The 20,492-nt window shown below is 39.3% G+C and overlaps 2 protein-coding genes across 13 annotated transcripts in view; one reads left to right on the top strand and one right to left on the bottom strand.

Annotated features, from left to right (window-relative positions):
• Positions 1-20,492, top strand: part of LOC106883292 (tRNA endonuclease ANKZF1) — a 478,270-nt gene that overhangs the window by 170,278 nt on the left and 287,500 nt on the right. The gene's annotated exons all lie outside the window — the stretch shown is intronic.
• Positions 1-20,492, bottom strand: part of LOC106871349 (polypeptide N-acetylgalactosaminyltransferase 11) — a 102,176-nt gene that overhangs the window by 48,782 nt on the left and 32,902 nt on the right. For 3 of the 8 annotated variants that reach the window (XM_089357304.1, XM_089357302.1, XM_014917752.3), the window contains exons 5-8: positions 18,984-19,111; positions 17,786-18,024; positions 16,402-16,519; positions 9,311-9,463 (exon numbers count right to left, since the gene is read on the bottom strand). In XM_089357304.1, coding sequence (XP_089213430.1) covers positions 9,311-9,463; positions 16,402-16,519; positions 17,786-18,024; positions 18,984-19,111 — 638 coding nt within the window. The remainder of the gene's footprint in view (positions 1-9,310; positions 9,464-16,401; positions 16,520-17,785; positions 18,025-18,983; positions 19,112-20,492) is intronic. The other 5 variants (XM_089357306.1, XM_089357303.1, XM_089357307.1 and 2 more) reach the window with 3 other exon arrangements.

Below are 20,492 nucleotides of genomic sequence, written 5' to 3'. Positions count from 1 at the left end.
CTGGTTCTTGTGCGGGTGGCACATGAGATGCACCATTTTGAGCGTGGCCGTTGCCAGTACCGCCTGACTGGCTCCTGTAGGATTTTCGAGCGAGATCGTTGCCAGTGCCCCTGGACTGGCTTGTGCAGGTGGCACATAAAAGACACCATTTCGAGCGTGGCCGTTTTCGTGCGGGTGACACGTAAAAGCACCCACTACACTCTCTGAGTGGTTGGCGTTAGGAAGGGCATCCAGCTGTAGAAACTCTGCCAAATCAGACTGGATCCTGGTGTTGCCATCCGGTTTCACCAGTCCTCAGTCAAATCGTCCAACCCATGCTAGCATGGAAAGCGGACGTTAAACGATGATGATGATGATGATGATTATTAAAAGGTATTATTGAATGTTGTTTAGTTTCAACTTCTGCCTTGTACTTGAGATGATCATAAATATGTGAGTGCTTAAGGGAACAGTAGGAGCAAGATAGACAGCTTGGTGAATAGATTAAATTCCACATGTCTGTAAATAGATTCTGCAAATGGTGAAGAGATCAGCAATGGGCATTCCTGTGTGATAAGGAGACAAAAGAGGCCTCACACCCTTGGGGGTCAACTGAGGTCAAATGTTTGAAAAGAACCAAGTCACCTTGTTCTATTTTTAATTACTGATAGAAAAAATAATTATATATATATATATATATATATATATATATATATATATAGATATATATTGTTGTACTTGGGGATGGTCATATTACCAGTTTAGCCAATAAAAACACACGCACTGTATATTTGGTGTTAATTTGCTTCAGCTTTATATTACATTAATCTTAATCTTATTTCGGCCAGAGTTCTTTCGTCACACTTCTGTGACCTCATCAGTGGTCCTTTGTTTCCTTCCTTCTTATGTGTGTCTCACCTTGCTAAATATCAGCCATTTTGTATTTTGTATTCCTATTGTATGTGTCTACGCATGCGTGTCTTTCAATGTGTCTGTCTTTTGTAAGTGCATGTGTGTATGGGGAGTGTCTGTATCACCTATATACTCTATTAATACGTGTTCGTTTGTATTTGTTTTTATTTATTTATTTGTTCATGTGTGTGTGTGTGTGTGTGTGTGTTTTTTTTTGTGTTTAATTAAATTTTGTTAACGTATGTAGTATTTAATTCCATTTGTTTATCTATGTATTGTATTATACTTTGTTCATATTATTATTGGTTTATGGATAACATACCCACCCCTACCCATTTTCCTTTATTCAAAAATTCTTATCGCTCCTTAAAATTATGGCTTTTAAGTGTTGATTTCTCAGCCCAAGAATTACAGCGTGATGTGCTGCTTGACTGGTCCCCCCTCTCTCTCTCTCTTTATATATATATATATATATATATATATGATGATGATGATGATGATCTTTTCTCCCGCCATGCCTCTGTCTACCCCTCCATCCTCTCTCTCTCTCGTAGTTTTTCCTTAAGGTCTTCAGGTTCTGGCTATATATAAATGAGAAACCCATTCTAAATTATCTCGCTGACATACTACGACGAAATCTCCAAGATGCAGATAAGATAGAGATATTTTATTTATTTACGGCCTCAAACATCTCATACCTTCGCGCTTTAGTTTGCCCTCTATTATTTATCTTGTTTCTCTCCATGAAATTCAATTGAATTCAGTTGTTGTCTTAAATTCATACTTATTCATTTTCTAAGCTTCCTAAATTCATGCTACGTTATATTCTACTCACCTAGAATTCATTGCTCTTTTAAAAATTACGATTTATGCATTGTTGTCTCTCAAATATTTAAAATCTACAATTAAGAGCCCTATCTACTCGCTGGCGGTACCTACCCACCCCTACCCATTTTCCTTTATTCAAAAATTCTTATCGCTCCTTAAAATTATGGCTTTTAAGTGTTGATTTCTCAGACCAAGAATTACAGCGTGATGTGCTGCTTGACTGGTTCCCCCCCTCTCTCTCTCTTTATATATATATATATATATATATATGATGATGATGATGATGATCTTTTCTCCCGCCATGCCTCTGTCTACCCCTCCATCCTCTCTCTCTCTCGTAGTTTTTCCTTAAGGTCTTCAGGTTCTGGCTATATATAAATGAGAAACCCATTCTAAATTATCTCGCTGACATACTATGACGAAATCTCCAAGATGCAGATAAGATAGAGATTTTTTATTTATTTACGGCCTCAAACATCTCATACCTTCGCGCTTTAGTTTGCCCTCTATTATTTATCTTGTTTCTCTCCATGAAATTCAATTGAATTCAGTTGTTGTCTTAAATTCATACTTATTCATTTTCTAAGCTTCCTAAATTCATGCTACGTTATATTCTACTCACCTAGAATTCATTGCTCTTTTAAAAATTACGATTTATGCATTGTTGTCTCTCAAATATCTAAAATCTACAATTAAGAGCCCTATCTACTCGCTGGCGGTAACCCGCCCTCCCACCCCCTCTACCGGAAGTTCATTCCTCTGTCATCCTGTCAACCTCGGCTGTCTCCCGGAACCCATCTAGTGGCCTTGGCCATCCTCTCCCCTACCTTTGGGTAGTGCATTAAGTTTGAGAAATGTTTGCAGGTTGTAGGTACTGTTTTGCTTATGAATTCTTCCAATTGCAAGTTTTCTTTTCAGGTACACGACACTGCTTTTCCCCTTCCCAGGCTACAGGCGAGGAGGTTCTGCGAGGTTCCTCACAGGCAAAGAACACAGGTACAAGATTTTCTGGGCAGGGAACACTGACGGGGTCGGGGGCGTAGGAATACTTCTAGCGGAGAAATGGGTGGATAAGGTAATCGAGGTCGTTAGAGTAAGTGACAGAGTACTTAAGATCAGACTAGTGCTTCATCATAGATTAGCTACTGTCATCTCAGCCTATGCACCTCAACCGGGGCTACCAGATGGTCTGAAAGACAAATTCTATGACACCCTCTTGCAAACTACCTCGTCGACGAGTGACAGGGACCTTCTCTTTGTGGCTGGAGACTTCAACGGTCATGTCGGACGTCGTGCTGGAGGCTTCCACGGCATACATGGAGGCTATGGCTTCGGTTCCCGCAACGAGGAGGGAACCAGACTGCTGGAGTTCTGTGATGCAACCGATCTTATGGTCTGCAATACCAACTTCAGGAAACCTGCCAGTCACCTAGTCACCTACCGCTCCGGCAGACACTCTAGCCAAATCGACTACATCCTCGCCAGAAATAGGGAAAGAGGGCGGCTTATAAATGCCAAAACCTACCCTGGCGAAGAATGTACCCCACAACATAGATTAGTAGTTAGCGACTTTGGGATCAAGGCAAAATGGGTGCCCAGAATTAGACAGGTGTGGAAGCTTAAAGACCCTGCAAACGGACAGAGACAAGTTACTTGAAGCATTTAACGAAATAGAAGGGGATATAGCATCATACAACGTGGAAGACAATTGGAGATTTCTGCGGGACAACCTGTTGAAAGCCACCGACCAGATTTGTGGGTGGTGTAAGGTCCCCACCCGATCCAGAGTAACGTGGTGGTGGAACAAGGAGGTAGACAGGGCTATTAGACAAAAGAAACAGGCTTGGAAGGACTGGAAGAACGGTGGTAGCAGGGAATTGTACCAATGTGCCAGAAGGGAGGCTAGGCGACAGGTTTATTTAGCCAGAGGGGAAGCAGATAAGGAAAGATTTGCCAATGTTCTGCGCCGTGAGGACCAAAGACTCGAGGTATTTCGTGTTGCAAGACAGTGTAGGAGAGAGAATAGTGATGTTGTAGGAGAGAAATGTGTTCGCATGGATGATGGTACGCTTGCATTAAATGAGGATGCAAAGAAAGAGTTCTGGAGATGCCACTACGATAGATTGCTTAATAAAGAGAATGAATGGGAGAAAGAGAGCCTGCCGTATGTCGACCCAATAGAGGGACCAGCTATCCGAGTTGATAGTACCAGGGTAGATAAAGCAATTAAGAGTATGAAGACCGGGAAAGCCCCCGGCCCATCAGGAATCACTGCAGAGATGCTCAAAATATCTGGCAGTGTTGGCTATAGCCTAGTCACCCGTATTACGAACCAGGTGATACGCGAAGGAGTCATACCCAATGACTGGTGTAGCAGCATCATAGTCAACTGCTACAAAGGTAAAGGTGACGCTTTAGATACAAATAATTACAGAGGCATCAAGCTGTTAGATCAGGTTATGAAAGTTACAGAGAGGGTCATAGCCCAACTAATTAGGGAGCGAATCAATTTAGATGAGATGCAGTTTGGGTTCGTGCCAGGTAAAAGCACTACTGATGCCTTATTTCTAGTGAGACAGTTGCAGGAGAAATACCTAGCTAAGGATAAACCTCTGTACCTGGCTTTCGTTGACATGGAGAAAGCCTTTGACAGGGTCCCCCGATCCCTTATCTGGTGGTCAATGAGGAAACTTGGGATAGAAGAATGGTTAGTGAGAGCTGTGCGAGCCATGTACAGAGATGCTGCCAGTAAGGTGAGGGTTGGAAATGAGTACAGCAATGAATTCCGGGTAGAGGTAGGGGTCCACCAAGGTTCCGTCCTCAGCCCCCTCTTATTTACCATAGTCCTCCAGGCAATCACAGGGGAGTTCAAGACAGGTTGCCCCTGGGAGCTCCTCTATGCTGATGACATAAGAATAGCCTGGGCAAAGTTTAGAGAGCTCTTACCCCTGCTGGCGACAAAGGGACTCTCACTCAGAGTAAAAGGCAGACTGTATGACGCATGCGTACGAACAACCATGCTACATGGCAGTGAAACATGGGCTGTAACTGCTGAGGACATACGTAAGCTCGCAAGGAATGAAGCCAGTATGCTCCGTTGGATGTGTAATGTCAATGTGAATACCCGTCAGAGTGTAAGTATCTTGAGAGAAAAGCTGAACATTAGAAGCATCAGTTGTGGCGTGCAAGAGAGACGATTGCGCTGGTATGGACATGTGGTGAGAATGGAGGAGGATAGCTGCGTGAAAAAGTGCCACACCCTAACAGTTGAGGGAACCCGTGGAAGAGGTAGGCCCAGGAAGACCTGGGCTGAGGTGGTGAGGCAAGACCTTCGTACATTGGGCCTCACCGAGGCGATGACTACGGACCGAGACCTTTGGAAATGTGCTGTGCGTGAGAAGACCTGGCAAGCCAAGTAAGATCGTTGCCAGTGCTCCTGGACTGGTTCTTGTGCGGGTGGCACATGAGATGCACCATTTTGAGCGTGGCCGTTGCCAGTACCGCCTGACTGGCTCCTGTAGGATTTTCGAGCGAAATCGTTGCCAGTGCCCCTGGACTGGCTTGTGCGGGTAGCACATAAAAGACACCATTTCGAGCGTAGCCGTTTTCGTGCGGGTGACACATAAAAGCACCCACTACACTCTCTGAGTGGTTGGCGTTAGGAAGGGCATCCAGCTGTAGAAACTCTGCCAAATCAGACTGGAGCCTGGTGTTGCCATCCGGTTTCACCAGTCCTCAGTCAAATCGTCCAACCCATGCTAGCATGGAAAGCGGACGTTAAACGATGATGATGATGATGATGATGATGTTGTCACATGCTGTGGTTTGTGGTTTGTTAGTGGTGTGTGTTAGTGTTCCATTCTAGTTTCCTATTCAGGCTAGGTTTCTCTTCTATTATGTGTGTAGCTTCAGTAATTTGTCTAAATGCTGCATCACTGCTATGTGTAGATAAGATTTTAATTTCTATGTTGTTGATTGAGCCTCTATGTTCTTGCTCAGTGTGCTGGTACAGAACTGATGAGTTCTTCCCTTCCTTAAGTTCCCTCCAATGTACGTTTGCCCTCTCCCCTATGCTCCTTGCTGTTTCGAAACAGCAAGGAGCATAGGGGAGCGGACAAACGAACATTGGAGGGAACTTAAGGAAGGGAAGAACTCATCAGTTCTGTACCAGCACGCTGAGCAAGAACATAGAGGCTCAATCAACAACATAGAAATTAAAATCTTATCTACACATAGCAGTGATGCAGCACTTAGACAAATTACTGAAGCTACACACATAATAGAAGAGAAACCTAGCCTGAATAGGAAACTAGAATGGAACACTAACACACACCACTAACAAACCACAAACCACAGCATGTGACAACATGTTACCCATAAACCAATAATAACATGAACAAAGTATAATACAATACATAGATAAACAAATGGAATGAAATACTACATACGTTAACAAAATTTAATTAAACACAAAAAAACAAAAAAAAACAAAACACACACACACACATGAACAAATAAATAAATAAAAACAAATACAAACGTACACGTATTAACAGAGTATATAGGTGATACAGACACTCCCCATACACACATGCACTTACAAAAGACACAGACACATTGAAAGACACGCATGCGTAGACACATACAATAGGAATACAAAATACAAAATGGCTGATATTTAGCAAGGTGAGACACACATAAGAAGGAAGGAAACAAAGGACCACTGATGAGGTCACAGAAGTGTGACGAAAGAACTCTGGCCGAAATAAGATTAAGATTAATGTAATATAAAGCTGAAGCAAATTAACACCAAATATACAGTGCGTGTGTTTTTATTGGCTAAACTGGCAATATGACCATCCCCAAGTACAACAACATCTGTTTCAACACACGATTTTACATCAAAAATCTTGCAAAACAAATATATATATATATATAATTATTAATAAATTTCAGGGTAGCAAAAAAAATTTAGAAATTTTTTGCTACCAGTGGTCTAGCGAGAAGAAAAAACTAGTCAATAGATTATGTATCATTCATATAAATACAGTGTAGTTTAAACACAAGAGATGGCCATAATAGGACATTTAACCTGCTAGAAGGAGTAGTTAAATTCCAAACCACTATTAGGGTATTTTCGAAAGGGAATGAAAAATAAAAATATTTACCATCTATTTCCTGTACCATGGTTTCAAGCTAACTTCAGCAAATGAAATAATTTGCTAAGCGCAGCTATCATCAGCAGGAAAGCCAAGATTAACATATAAATATGAGGCAATACAGAACATGTCTTGTGCTTACTTGTTGTAATTTTTCAAATCCACCGCACAAGCGCAGTTTTCTTATCGGCAGCAAATACAAAAATGCTGATTTTCTTAAAAAAATTAGCCAAGAAATCATTATATCATTATTAATAAATTTCAGGGTAGCAAAAAAAATTTATATGTTAATCTTGGCTTTCCTGCTGATGATAATTAGACCTAGGAACTTATTTTATTTGCTGAAGATAGCTTGAAACCATGGTACAGGAAATTGATGATAAATGTTTTTATTTTTCATTCCCTTTCGAAATTACCCTAATAGTGGTTTGGAATTTAACTACTCCTTCTAGCAGGTTAGATGTCCTATTATAGCCATCTCATATGTGTTTAAATGTACACTGTATTTATATATACATACATACATACATATATATATATTGAATTTTTGAATTTTTTTTTCCTTTGTACTGTGCATGATACCACTAACACTGATTCTGAGGAAAACAAAGGCTGGGTATGTATTCAAAAGCTGCCAAGAAAAAGTCAACCACTTGTTAGTCATGGATGACCTCAAACTTTATAGTAAAGATGAATCCCAAATCAGTTCCCTAGTTGATATGGTGTATACTTTCAGTGCTGATACCAGAATGGAGTTTGGATTGAAAAAGTGTGGTGTGTTAGTGTTGAAGAGAGGCAAAATCAAATGTATGGATGGGCTAGCGATACCGTAAAGGGAGGTTGTGAAGTAGATAGAAAAGATGGGCTATAAGTACTTGGGGATATTGGAAATGGAGAAAGAAATAACAGAAAAATTTAAGGTGGAGTACTTGTGCAGACTGAGACTGATTCTCAAGTTGAAATTAAATGGACGGAATAAGATTGAAGCTATCAACACCTGGGCAGTTTCACTCCTTAGATATGGAGCAGGGGTAATTACATGGACAGTAGACAAACTAAACAACTTAGACAGAAAGACAAGGAAGTTGCTGACCAGATATGAGATACTCCACCCAAAAAGTGACACAAACAGATTGTATATACCAAGAAAAAGAGGGGGAAGAGGACTGATTAGATGCAAACACAGTGTTAGAGCAGAAGAAAATAACATAGCATGGTATGTAAAGAATGCCACAGAACCACTATTATTGGAAGTAAGAAGATCAAGCTTGCATAGAATGGAAGATTGCAAAGATAAAGCACTGTACAAGCACTTGAGAATGAATGAAACTGAAAATAGGTAGATAAAGAAATAAATGCATAGACAATTTCATAGGGATGTTGAAGATAAGATAGACAGAGAAAAAAGATGGCTATGGATGACTAAAAGTGATTTAAAACTGGAAACGGAGGCTCTAATCTGTGCTGCTCAAGAGTAAGCACTAAGAATGAATTACATCAAATACAGAATAGACAACACATCAGAAAGTGATAAGTGCAGAATTTGTGAACAAAATGGTGAAACCATATGGCATATTACCAGTCAATGTACGCCACTAGCCCAAGAAGAATATAAGAAACGTCGTGACTATATAGCAAGGATTGTCCATTGAACACTTTGCAACAAGTATGGACTTGACAGAGCAAAAAGTGGTACGAACATAAACCCAAAGGCATCATCAAAAATAATAATGCAAAGATCCTATGGGATTTTATGATTCAGTGTGACCATGAGATAGAGAATAGGAAGCCAGATTTAGTGTTAATTGAGAAAGAAAGCAAACAATGCTAGATCATAGATATAGCATGCCCAGCTGACAACAAGGTATGCGATAAGGAAGAAAGAAAAGTCGATAGATATGACAGGTTAGTTTGGGAGGTTAAGCAGTTGTGGTCAATGAAAAAGGTGGTAGTAGTATCAATAATTGTCGGAGCCCTGAGGAGTACATGGAACAAATAGGGGCTGCAATAAGGGTGGAACACTTGCAAAATACAGTACTATTGGAACCACTTGAATATTCCAGATGGTGCTTGAAGGAAGATTTTAATTGCTCTTTGTAGCATGGTTGCTTGACTGGCTAGAAATTGTAGTCAAATCTGTAACTAGCTTCTATGATGCGGTATTGACTTTTAGTGGAAGTTATGGAAACATTGTACATTTTACAAATGCTTTACTAAGAATTGAAAAAAAAAAAAAAAGAGTTGATAGTTTTTCATGAAGTGAGGAAAGATAATTGCTATGTTCTAGAAGAATACAGATCACAACAGCTTTTGAAAACTGTGATAAACTCCATAGAAGTTTGAAACCTTCAGGTAACAGCTTTGTTCAAAAGAGAGAAAAAAAACCCAACAAAATATGCCACACATTATCTCTTTAAATTAGAAATGCTTACAATATAGTCATCCAGCCAAACATGAGCAACACGTAATGAATTCTTCAGCATGCTGTCTTCTCCTCTTGGAGAAGAATAAGGGCGACGATTTCGGAAAACATGTCCAACTCGGGAACATGGAATTATTTCAAGATGACCACCACACATCCATATCTGAGAAAAAAATATATAAAAATGAAACTGAATTTGAGACTGCCCTAACTTCTATCATATAAATTCCTTGTATTAAAGAGATCTAAATTAAAACTTTCCTTCAAAATTTCATGTTAATTTATGTACCAAACACCAGCTTTATAATGATAAATTCTTTATCTTTAAAACAAATTAAAGCAAAGTTAGTGAAGTTTAACAGAAATATAACAAAAGGATTAAAGAAAGGACACACTGGATAATGTTCTGTACATACTAGCTGAAAAAAAAAACATAGTGTGATCAAGAGTGAAATACCTTTGATCATGTTTGTTCAATCAGGGTTGATCTGAGGGCTAAACATATAATATGGTAATAACATTATCATGAATAAGAAATGCTCTAAGAAACTTCCAGTTTAAACTAACGAGAAAGGAGAATGGCATGTATTATACATATCAATTTTTGATCTGAAGATATATTCTAAAATTGTGCATGAATCTTTATTTCAACTCAAGCTACCTTCGTTTTTATTATTTTCTAGAGAATGTATAGGAAAACTGTCTTCCTAACATGGACCTAACTGAGGGACCAACCATTCTAGTTGACAGGCGTTTGATTTATAAAGCAATTAAGGATATGAAGGCAGCAAAACACTTGGGGCATCAAAAAGAAGTATCAAGATGCTTAAAATACCTGGCAGCATTATATATGGCCTAGTTATCTACTTAGTCAATCAGCTTGCACAGGAAAGTGTCACACACTATGACAGGCATAGTGGCATTATAGTCAACTGCTGCAAGTTACAAGGACATACCTCAGAGAGAAGTAATTACAGAAGTACCAAATTGCTGGACCAGGTCATTAAAATTATGGAGAGTTACAGCTTGATTAATTAGAGAAAGTGTTTAGGCTAGATGAGATGTAATTCACAGATGCCCTCTTCCTGATGAGGCAACTTTAGGAGAAGTACTTGGTTAGAAGTTAGCCACTGCACTTAGCAGTAGTTGACTTGGAGAAAGCCTTTGACAGAGTACCTCACTCTATGATTTGGTGGTCACTGAGGAAGCCAGGGGTAGACAAATGGCTTGTAAGAGCCACATAAGTCATTTGCAGAGGTGCTGTCAGTAAGGTAAAAATTAACAATAAATATACCGACAAATTTAATGAGCAGGTGGCTCACTTAGGTCCCTCCAATTGCTCAGAGAATTAGAAAATAAATTTGAGGTGTGGAAGAAAAACCTAAAATCAAAAGGCTTCAAAGTTAACCTAGCAAAATCTAAAGTTTTCATGATAGGAAAACAGAAAGGGTCACTACCACTATCAGAGAAATGGCTTTGCTCAATATGTAGAAATGACATAAATAGAAATTTCATTCTGTACCCAATGGAAAGTGTGGAACACACAAAAGGTGCAGTGATATCATAGGCAGGTTAATAGGGAAAGTCGAATTAGTATGTGGCAGATGTATGAAGCAAATTTTATAATAAATTTTATCAAATGACCAGGTGGATCACTAGAAGTAGTTGATAGCTTCTGCTACCTAGGTGGTTGTTCTGAAAGTGTACTCTCTTGAATAATAAAAGGCTGGTGAAAGTTCAGAGAACAATTACCACTGTTGGTAACAAAAGATTTCTCTCTGAGTGAAAGACAGATTGAAGCATTGCTGTACAAACAGCAATGCTACATGGTAGCAAGACATGGGCTATGGAAGCAGAGAGTAAGTAATGACAAGGAAGAAATGAAGCAAGCAAGTTCCACTGGATATGCAAAGCCAATATGCATGGATGATAACATGCAAATGCATTGAGAGAAAAATAAGGTATAAAAGGAATCGGATGTAGTGTACAAAAGAGAAGATTGTACTGGTATGGTTATGTAATGCATATGGATGACAAAAGCTGTATAACTAAGTGCCAGTCACTAAATGTGTATGAAACTTGTGGAAGAGAGAGAGCCAGGAAGACATGGATAAGGTAGTGAGGACTGACCTTAGGTGTTTGGATCTCACAGAAAGATATCACAAAAGACTTAGAATTCTGGTGATATGTGGTGCTCAAGAAGACTCACCTATCATGGTAAAACTTAAGTTCTGGAAGCATAACTCTATATACACAATTGGTTCTTTTGCCTCATCAAATCTTTACTCCACTCTCTCATTCCCTTTTACTGATCTCTCCATCACTTACAAACTGCAGTGTTCTGCTGCTGTAATCAAATGAAGATAGAACTACATATTTTATCATCTTTCCTGTGATAACATCATCATCATCATCATCATCATCGTTTAACGTCTGCTTTCCATGCTAGCATGGGTTGGACGATTTGACTGAGGACTGGTGAAACCGGATGGCAACACCAGGCTCCAATCTGATTTGGCAGAGTTTCTACAGCTGGATGCCCTTCCTAACGCCAACCACTCAGAGAGTGTAGTGGGTGCTTTTACGTGTCACCTGCATGAAGGCCACACTCAAAATGGTGTATTTTATGTGCCAGTCCAGGCAACGATCTCGCTCGAAAATCCTACGAAGGCCAGTCAGGCGGTACTGGCAACGGCCACGCTCAAAATGGTGTATTTTATGTGCCACCTGCACAAGAGACAGTCCAGGGACACTGGCAACGATCTCGCTCGAAAATCCTTACACATGTCACGGGCACAAGTGCCAGAAAGGCGACGCTGGGCACAGGTGCTATTCCGATTTCGCTTTCGCTTGCCCCAATAAGTCTTCGCAAGCTGAGTTTCGTGTCCAATGAAGGAGACGACGTTGGCACGGGTGCTAGTCGTCGAATTTAGTTCGATTTCACTTGCCTCAACAAGTCTTCGCAAGCGGAGTTTAGTGTCGAATGTAGGAAAGGTACGCATAAGTGGGCTGGCTACACCCCTGGCAAAAGGCCTTGGATTTAGGTCTCACTTGGCTTGCCGGGTCTTCTCACGCACAGCACATTTCCAAAGGTCTTGGTCAGAAGTCATCGCCTCGGTGAGGCCCACTGTTCGAAGGTCTTGCCTCACTACCTCAGCCCAGGTCTTCCTGGGCCTACCTCTTCCATGGGTTCCCTCAACTGTTAGGGTGTGGCACTTTTTCACGCAGCTATCCTCGTCCATTCTCACCACATTTCCATACCAGCGCAATCGCCCTTCTTACACACCACAACTGATGCTTCTTATGTTCAGCTTTTCTCTCAAGATACTTACACTCTGTCGGGTATGCACACTGACATTACACATCCAGCGGAGAATACTGGCTTCATTCCTTGCGAGCTTATGCATGTCCTCAGCAGTCACAGCCCATGTTTCACTGCCATGTAGCATGGCTGTTCGTACACATGCGTCATACAGTCTGCCTTTTACTCTGAGTGAGAGTCCCTTTGTCGCCAGCATAGGTAAGAGCTCTCTGAACTTTGCCCAGGCTATTCTTATTCTAGCAGCTTCACTTTCAGCGCACCCACCCCCACTACTAACTTGGTCACCCTGATAGCGGAAGCTATCAACTACCTCTAGTTTTTCTCCCTGGAATGAGACAGAAGTTGTTTCCTGTTTGTTTACAGTGTTTATTGCACCTGAACATCTGCCACATACAAAAACTAACTTCCTAGTTAACCTGCCTTTGATATTGTTGCACCTCTTATGTGTCCATAGCTTGCACTGGGTACATCTTATAGAGTTACTACCTACATACTGAGCAGGGCCATCTACCTGAAGGGGTTCGTGTTTTATCTACTTTCCTGCTTATTAGGATTTTGGTTTTAGCTAGGTTGACTCTAAGGCCCTTCGATTCTAGTCCTTGCTTCCACACCTGAAACTTCTCCTCTAGTTCTGATAGTGACTCTGCAATTAGTGCAACGTCATCAGCATAGAGGAGCTCCCAGGGGCAACCTGTCTTGAATTCCTCTGTGTTCACTTGGAGGACTATGATAAATAGGAGGGGGCTGAGGACGGAACCTTGGTGGACCCCTACCTCTACCCGGAATTCATTACTGTATTCATTTCCAACCCTCACCTTACTGACAGCATCTCTGTACATGGCTCGCACAGCTCTCACTAACCATTCTTCTATCCCAAGTTTCCTCATTGACCACCAGATAAGGGATCGGGGGATCCTGTCAAAGGCTTTCTCCATGTCAACAAAAGCCAGGTACAGAGGTTTATCCTTGGCTAGGTATTTCTCCTGCAGCTGTCTTACTAGAAATATGGCATCAGTGATGCTTTTACTTGGCACGAACCCAAACTGCATCTCATCTAAATTGATTCGCTCCCTAATTAGTTGGGCTATGACCCTCTCCGTAACAGCTTGATGCCTCTGATCTAACAGCTTGATGCCTCTGTAATTATTTGTATCTAAAGCGTCACCTTTACCTTTGTAGCAGTTGACTATGGTGCTGCTACACCAGTCATTGGGTATGACTCCTTCGTGTATCACCTGGTTCGTAATACAGGTGACTAGGCTATAGCCGACACTGCCAGATATTTTGAGCATCTCTGCAGTGACTCCTGATGGGCCGGGGACTTTCCCTGTCTTCATACTCTTAATTGCTTTATCTACCATGGTACTTTTAACTCGGATAGCTGGTCCATCAGTTGGGTCGACATACAGCAGACTCTCTTTCTCCCATTCATTCTCTTTATTAAGCAATCTATCGTAGTGGCATCTCCAGACCTCTTTCTTTGCAGCCTCATTTAGTGCAAGCGTACCATCATCCATGCGAACACATTTCTCTCCTACGACATCACTATTCTCTCTCCTACACTGTCTTGCAACACGAAATACCTCAAGTCTTTGATCCTCACGGCGCAGAACTTTGGCAAATCATTTCTTATCTGCTTCCCCTCTGGCTAAATAAACCTGTCGCCTAGCTTCCCTTCTGGAAGATTGGTACAATTCCCTGCTACCACCGTTCTTCCAGTCCTTCCGAGCCTGTTTCTTTTGTCTGATAGCCCTGTCTACCTCCTTGTTCCACCACCACGTTACTCTGGGTCGAGAGGGGACTTTACCCCAGCCACAGATCTGGTCAGTGGCTCTCAGCAGGTTGTCCCGTAGAAATCTCCAATTGTCTTCCACGTTGTATGATGCTATATCCCCTTCTATTTGCAAGAGGGTGTCATAGAATTGGTCTTTCAGCCCATCCGGGTGACCCGGTTGAGGGGCATAGGCTGTGATGACAGTAGCTAGCCTATGATGAAGCACTTGTCTAATCTTAAGTACTCTGTCACATACTCTAACTACCTCGATTACCTTATCAACCCATTTCTCTGCTAGAAGTATTCCTACGCCCCCGACCCCGTCAGTGTTCCCTATTGACACTATTGACTTCAATTACTTCCATTCTTCAGTGTAAAATGTGAGTGAAGAGGGACACTGAACTACTTCTTGGTGATTTGTCCATATCATCCTAATATCTCTTACTCTCCCCATGCACTATGTCTTTCTCTCCATTCACACTCTTGCAACCTGCTCACATGTCATCTCTTTCTCTCTATCCTGCTGCTCTTCAGCCATCTGTACAATCAGCACCTCCCAAATTGATATGCATTATTGGTCATTCCTCCACCATTCACTACATTCATCCCTATAGCAATCCAATCACCAGTCATCATCTACTCTGCCCTACCTTTCACCTAACACATATTTTATCTACCTTGCACCTTCAGTATATTCAGATCTCTATCCTATTCCTTGCCATTTCTAACTTTCTCCATACACACTTACCACCTCTATCCAACCTCCCTTTTTGTTCTTATGCCTCCCCCTACCCTCTTTATCTCTCTTTCCAGCTCCACCCTGATTACCCCCACCCACTTTTGTACAATGTGAGCAGCCATGTATCTCTTTACAAAAAGAAACCTGATCTGGCCCTTTTCTTCATACTTTCACCTTTCATCATCTAGCATAAAGCTGCTTCCCTCTATAATGTGGTCCTGCTCAGCTGATAGGGATCTTAGTCATGTGAATTACATGGTGACCTCACTAGTGCTGATGCCATGAGAAAAACACCCAGTACACTCTGTAAAGTGACTGGGACTAGGAAGGGAATTGAGTCATAGACACTGTGCTGAAACAGACACTGAAGTACAATGCAATCCTCTGACTCATCGGACGCCATCAAACTATCCAACCCATGCCAGTATGGAAGACAGATATTAAAAAACTATGATAATTTTTACTGTTACTAAATGGAAACTAATGATAAAGTTAGCTAGTTGATGACAAAAACCAGTATAGTAGAAACCTGTAAATTATTTCTTTCCATTCCTTACAATTAAGAGGGTTTTTAGCTGCAGTAAAAAAATAAATTTTCAAAATCCTGTCAAAAATAATGCCTTGATGATTCTAGCTGGAGTTGTAAGAATTATCAATATTATGTATATGCCATAACCTTTTACTTCACTGGGTCTCTGCTAAAAGTTTTCATCTTCATCATTGTATCTATGATGTCAGTTAGGTAGAGCTCACCTTTCACCTAACACATATTTTATCTACCTTGCACCTTCAGTATATTCAGATCTCTATCCTATTCCTTGCCATTTCTAACTTTCTCCATACACACTTACCACCTCTATCCAACCTCCCTTTTTGTTCTTATGCCTCCCCCTACCCTCTTTATCAGATCAGCAGTACAATCTAATAAAAAAACTGTGTGTATTTCTTATGCAATGTATTTACAGTTAAGTAACTAGGAAATTTAAAAAAGTTAAGTGGGTTAGCCAGATAGTATATTAGCAACAATAAGATATCTACAATCAGCTCTTCGCGCATATTAATTCTTCCAAGTTCTCAATTTCAGATAAGCTACAGGGCAATTACCCGATAGATATTTCAAGTAAAGCTTTTTATTGGAGAGAGAACATTTTTTTATCTTATGAAATTTTACCAATTTTACAAAATGACTTTTGCTGATGCAAATCATCACTTGTTCAAATGAACTTTGTTTTTTACCAAGAACAACTCTAAGCAAGTAAAACTTACCCGAAATGAGATTTCTAAGTTTTCTCCACCCCAAAGATCCATGCCAGCATCATATTTTCCCATCTCATTAAAGTAATGACGTTCAATGGCAAACAAACCTCCAACCATTGTTGGTGTTCTGCATGTGAAATAAGAAGTTAATTAATTCTGAGAATTTATCTTTATGAAGATAGGAAACATTCTTCTGTACAGAAATATATTATTGATCAGGTAAGTATTCCACTGCTTGCTAATGAGCTGTAAGTTCAAATTTATTAGACATTTCATTGTGCAGGACAACATATTCTATGTATCTAGTTGTCAGGAACAGATACTAGAATTTCAGGTAATATTCTGGCTAAGAAAGACTTATCAATCTTAGTCAGGAGGTTTGAATGCAGGGATATTGATTCAAAGATTGGTACAAAACATATAAGGGAAAAAAATAAAGATGACAAGATGAAATTTATTTTTTTAATGATCTGCCTAGTTTGCAAAGGCAGACAACAGTAATAACTAATGGATGGACTCACATGGAATCCTATAACAAAACAAAGATATTAGCAAACTTTATAGAGATGAGACATATTTCTAGCACTTGCTAGTTTGTGTTTTTTTGAGTTATCATAATATTAATATCCAGAGAGTAAATGCTTCTAAACAATGTTCTTTGTATTAAGCTACACCATATGCATTACAAATATGATTCTAAATACATTATTTACATTTGACAGATATTTGTCCTCATCTTGTTTGTTGTTAACACAATGTTTTGGCTGATATACCCTCCAGCCTTCATCAGGTGTCTTGGGGAAATTTCGAACCTGGGTTCTCATTCCTAAGGTATTTTTCAATGTTATCATTATTATTATTGTTATTATTATTATTATTATTACTATTATTATTATTCAGGTTACTGCCTGGAATTGAACTCGGAATCTTGGGGTTAGTAGCCTGTGCTCTTAACCACTATGCCATATGCCTGTGATTCTAAATAGTTTTAACAGTTCTTGGTGGGAATTAAATTACTTTTTAAAAAAATAGATAACCAAATAATCCAAGATTTAATGGTAAGGCACAATAGCTACAAAGTCAAAATTATAATCTGACCATGTGGTACGATTTCAAAGGTGATTACTAAAAAAAAAAAAAAAAAATTTTTTAAATGCACAACATAACCCGACTCAGTTTGTCTGACAACAGTTTCTATTCCTACTGCTCAGTTATATGCTGACCAATAGGAAAAGAATCCAACTGTAAAAACAATTACACTATCACTCTACCCACAGTAAGGCAAGCATAGCAAAATAGATTTAAAACAAACAAATGAACAAAAACTATTAGAGGGAATTTCATATTGCATAATGTAAGCAGTTTGACTGGGAATAAATAAAATTATACACACGGAATTGGTGCAGCAGGGGAGACTTTGTTGAACTTTGATGGTAATGGGTCCCATTGGTAATGTAAACCCCAGTTGAAACCGCCACGTACCCGAGGTGACGCAGTATAATCAAATGTATTACAGTTGATTGTGTCTACAAATGGGATGGTAACAGTTTTACGATCTTTGGCGATAGGAGATAGTAGTGGAGGTAACCAACCAACGTTTACTTCAATATGGCTATCCAGAAATATCAGTACCTAAAATGTAAAGCAAAATAACTTCAACTTTAAAAGATTGCAATTCTAATTTATTCAGTTTCTTTTAATCAGAAGATTAAAAATTTTTGTTAATTAAATATAAATAACTTTCAAATTATATACGAGTGTGTATGTAATGTCTCTCTACTCTCCTTTAGAAGCCAAATGTAAGTAGCTTGTGAAAGAGGAAGGTGAGATGTAGTTAATGGAAAGAGAGGGGAAAAATAAAGAAACAGAAGCTCCAATGGTGGATGGGTTTATGAAGCTCCTAACAAGAAAAATAAGAACTGGGGTTAGTTTGTATGGCTAAAATTCTTTAAGGTAGTGCCCCTGCATCACTGCAGTCTAAGAGAAAACAAGAAATAACTATAATGTCAATGTTGTTTTCTAACAGGACAAAGGAGAAAACACAGTTAAAGACAGAGCTTGTAAGAAAGAGAATGTAAGTTACAAATGCCAATACAACAAGAGAGAATGAGAAATAAAGGGGTGGTCTGCAACAGTCTATAACTAATCCATATTCTGTAGCAATCACTTTTTAACACTATTGTGTACTTATTTGTACAGTAGAATGATATATATAGATATTTCTCGTCTTATGGTATGTATATTCGTCTATGTTTTTTCCTCCTTTCTGAAAGGGAAATAAACAGTGGTATACCATTTTTATGGTATGCTCCAATTTCATTTGGATATCATTCAGAAACTCACTATAATACTCCAGTTAAAATTACTGATCTTTAAATATGAATCACACAATGAGCTTTTACATTGAAAAAAAAAAAAATTAATACAATAAAAAATATATGTTGAAAATATTATGTCTTTGTCAATAAAGGTGCATTGTAATCCCCCAAGTCCAGTTTAATTCTGTTAACTTAAGGCTTTAATATGTTGTAAAAAGTTCCTTTTACGTGGTTTCTGAATGGAACTTATAGAAAAGTGTAGATGTTTAATACCTGACCAGTAGCTTTTGAAGCTCCAAATAAACGTGCTCTGATTAAACCTTCACGTTTTGTTGTTCTGAAAACTTTCACATTGGGAAACATCTCTTTCAGGTCAGTATGGTCAGCTGCATAAAGAAGATCTGGTACATCTTAAAAATTACAGTTTCTGCTAACATCAATATTAAAAATTTCTTAGATGTAATTCTAAATATAAACAAAGAAAAATTCAATGAAACTTTAAAACATATTATCTTTAACTCCATAATTTAAAAAAATCTAGTAAACATTAATAAACAAATCTGTGATATATCCTCTGATAAAAGAGTATTTTAATCATCATCATCATTTAATGTCTAGTTTTCATGCTGGCACGAGTTGGACAGTTTGACAGGAGCTGGCCAGCTGAAGAGCTGCCCAAGCTCCATTTGTCTGTTTTCACATAGTTTCTACAGCTGGATGGCCTTCCTAACACCAACCACTTTATAGAGTGTGCTGGGTGCTTTTATGTGGCACAAGCACAGGCACTTTTACATGGAACTAGCACGGATTCTCTTATGTGACACTGGCACACCTGAGGAGGTGAGCGGTTGATGCCAGTACAATTTTTCTAAGCTTATAGATTGTTGGTTTCCCTGGGATATGGTCAAAAAATTTATCAGTACCTTTCTTGATCATTCCCAGGGCACCCACAACAACAGGGATGGTTTTGGTTTTTAACTGCCATGTCCTAGGTGGCTCAATCTCAAGGTCCTTGTATTTTGATAGCTTTTCAAATTCTTTTACTGAAATGTTTCTATCAGTAGGCACCATCATACCAATTAACAGGTATGTTCTTTGTTTTAGGTCTTTGATGACAATATTTGGCATGTTATCATTTATTTGCCTGTTTGTATGCATCTCATAGTCTCAGTGACTAGTTGTGGATGGTGTTCATACTATTGGGTTGAGGAATAATTCATGAGCATTTTTTTCAAACTGAAATGCACACAGAAATAAAATGCATTGGTAAAATGTTTTATGTTATTTAAAAAAGAATTTTTTGCTCTAAAGATACTGTGTTTTGATTTTTTAGTTTTATTGATTTTTGTGTAGTTTCAGATCATTAAAATGGAATGTCAAGTGGACAAAACTGAACATCTTTGACACCATTTATTTTTTGTATTTAATAGAGGTGTTAAGACTGCCAAAACTGCTCATGAGATTTATGCTGTGTATGGAGAAGAAGCAATGCCTCAAAGTACTGCCTGCTGTTGGTTTTCATGCTTTAAAAATAGGAATTTTGACCTCAAGGATGGATCACATACCAGTTGACCAGTTAAGTTTGAAGAAGAGTGATTGAATTGACTTCTTCACAAAAATCCACATCAAACGACCAGAGAATTGGCGGAGCAGATGGATTGTGATCAATAAACTGTGGTGAACCACCTTCACTCAATGGGCAAGGTTCAGAAACTCAGCACTTGAGTGCCACACACTTTGAGTGAAAACAGCAAAAATCAACGCTCTACAATCGCTGCCAGT

Source organism: Octopus bimaculoides, chromosome 9 (genome assembly GCF_046866305.1).
Source record: "Octopus bimaculoides isolate indiv1 chromosome 9, ASM4686630v1, whole genome shotgun sequence".
In the NCBI taxonomy this organism is placed as follows: domain Eukaryota; kingdom Metazoa; phylum Mollusca; class Cephalopoda; order Octopoda; family Octopodidae; genus Octopus; species Octopus bimaculoides.
Note: the sequence above shows the minus strand (reverse complement) of the source record. Positions and strands in the feature narration are given on the sequence as shown.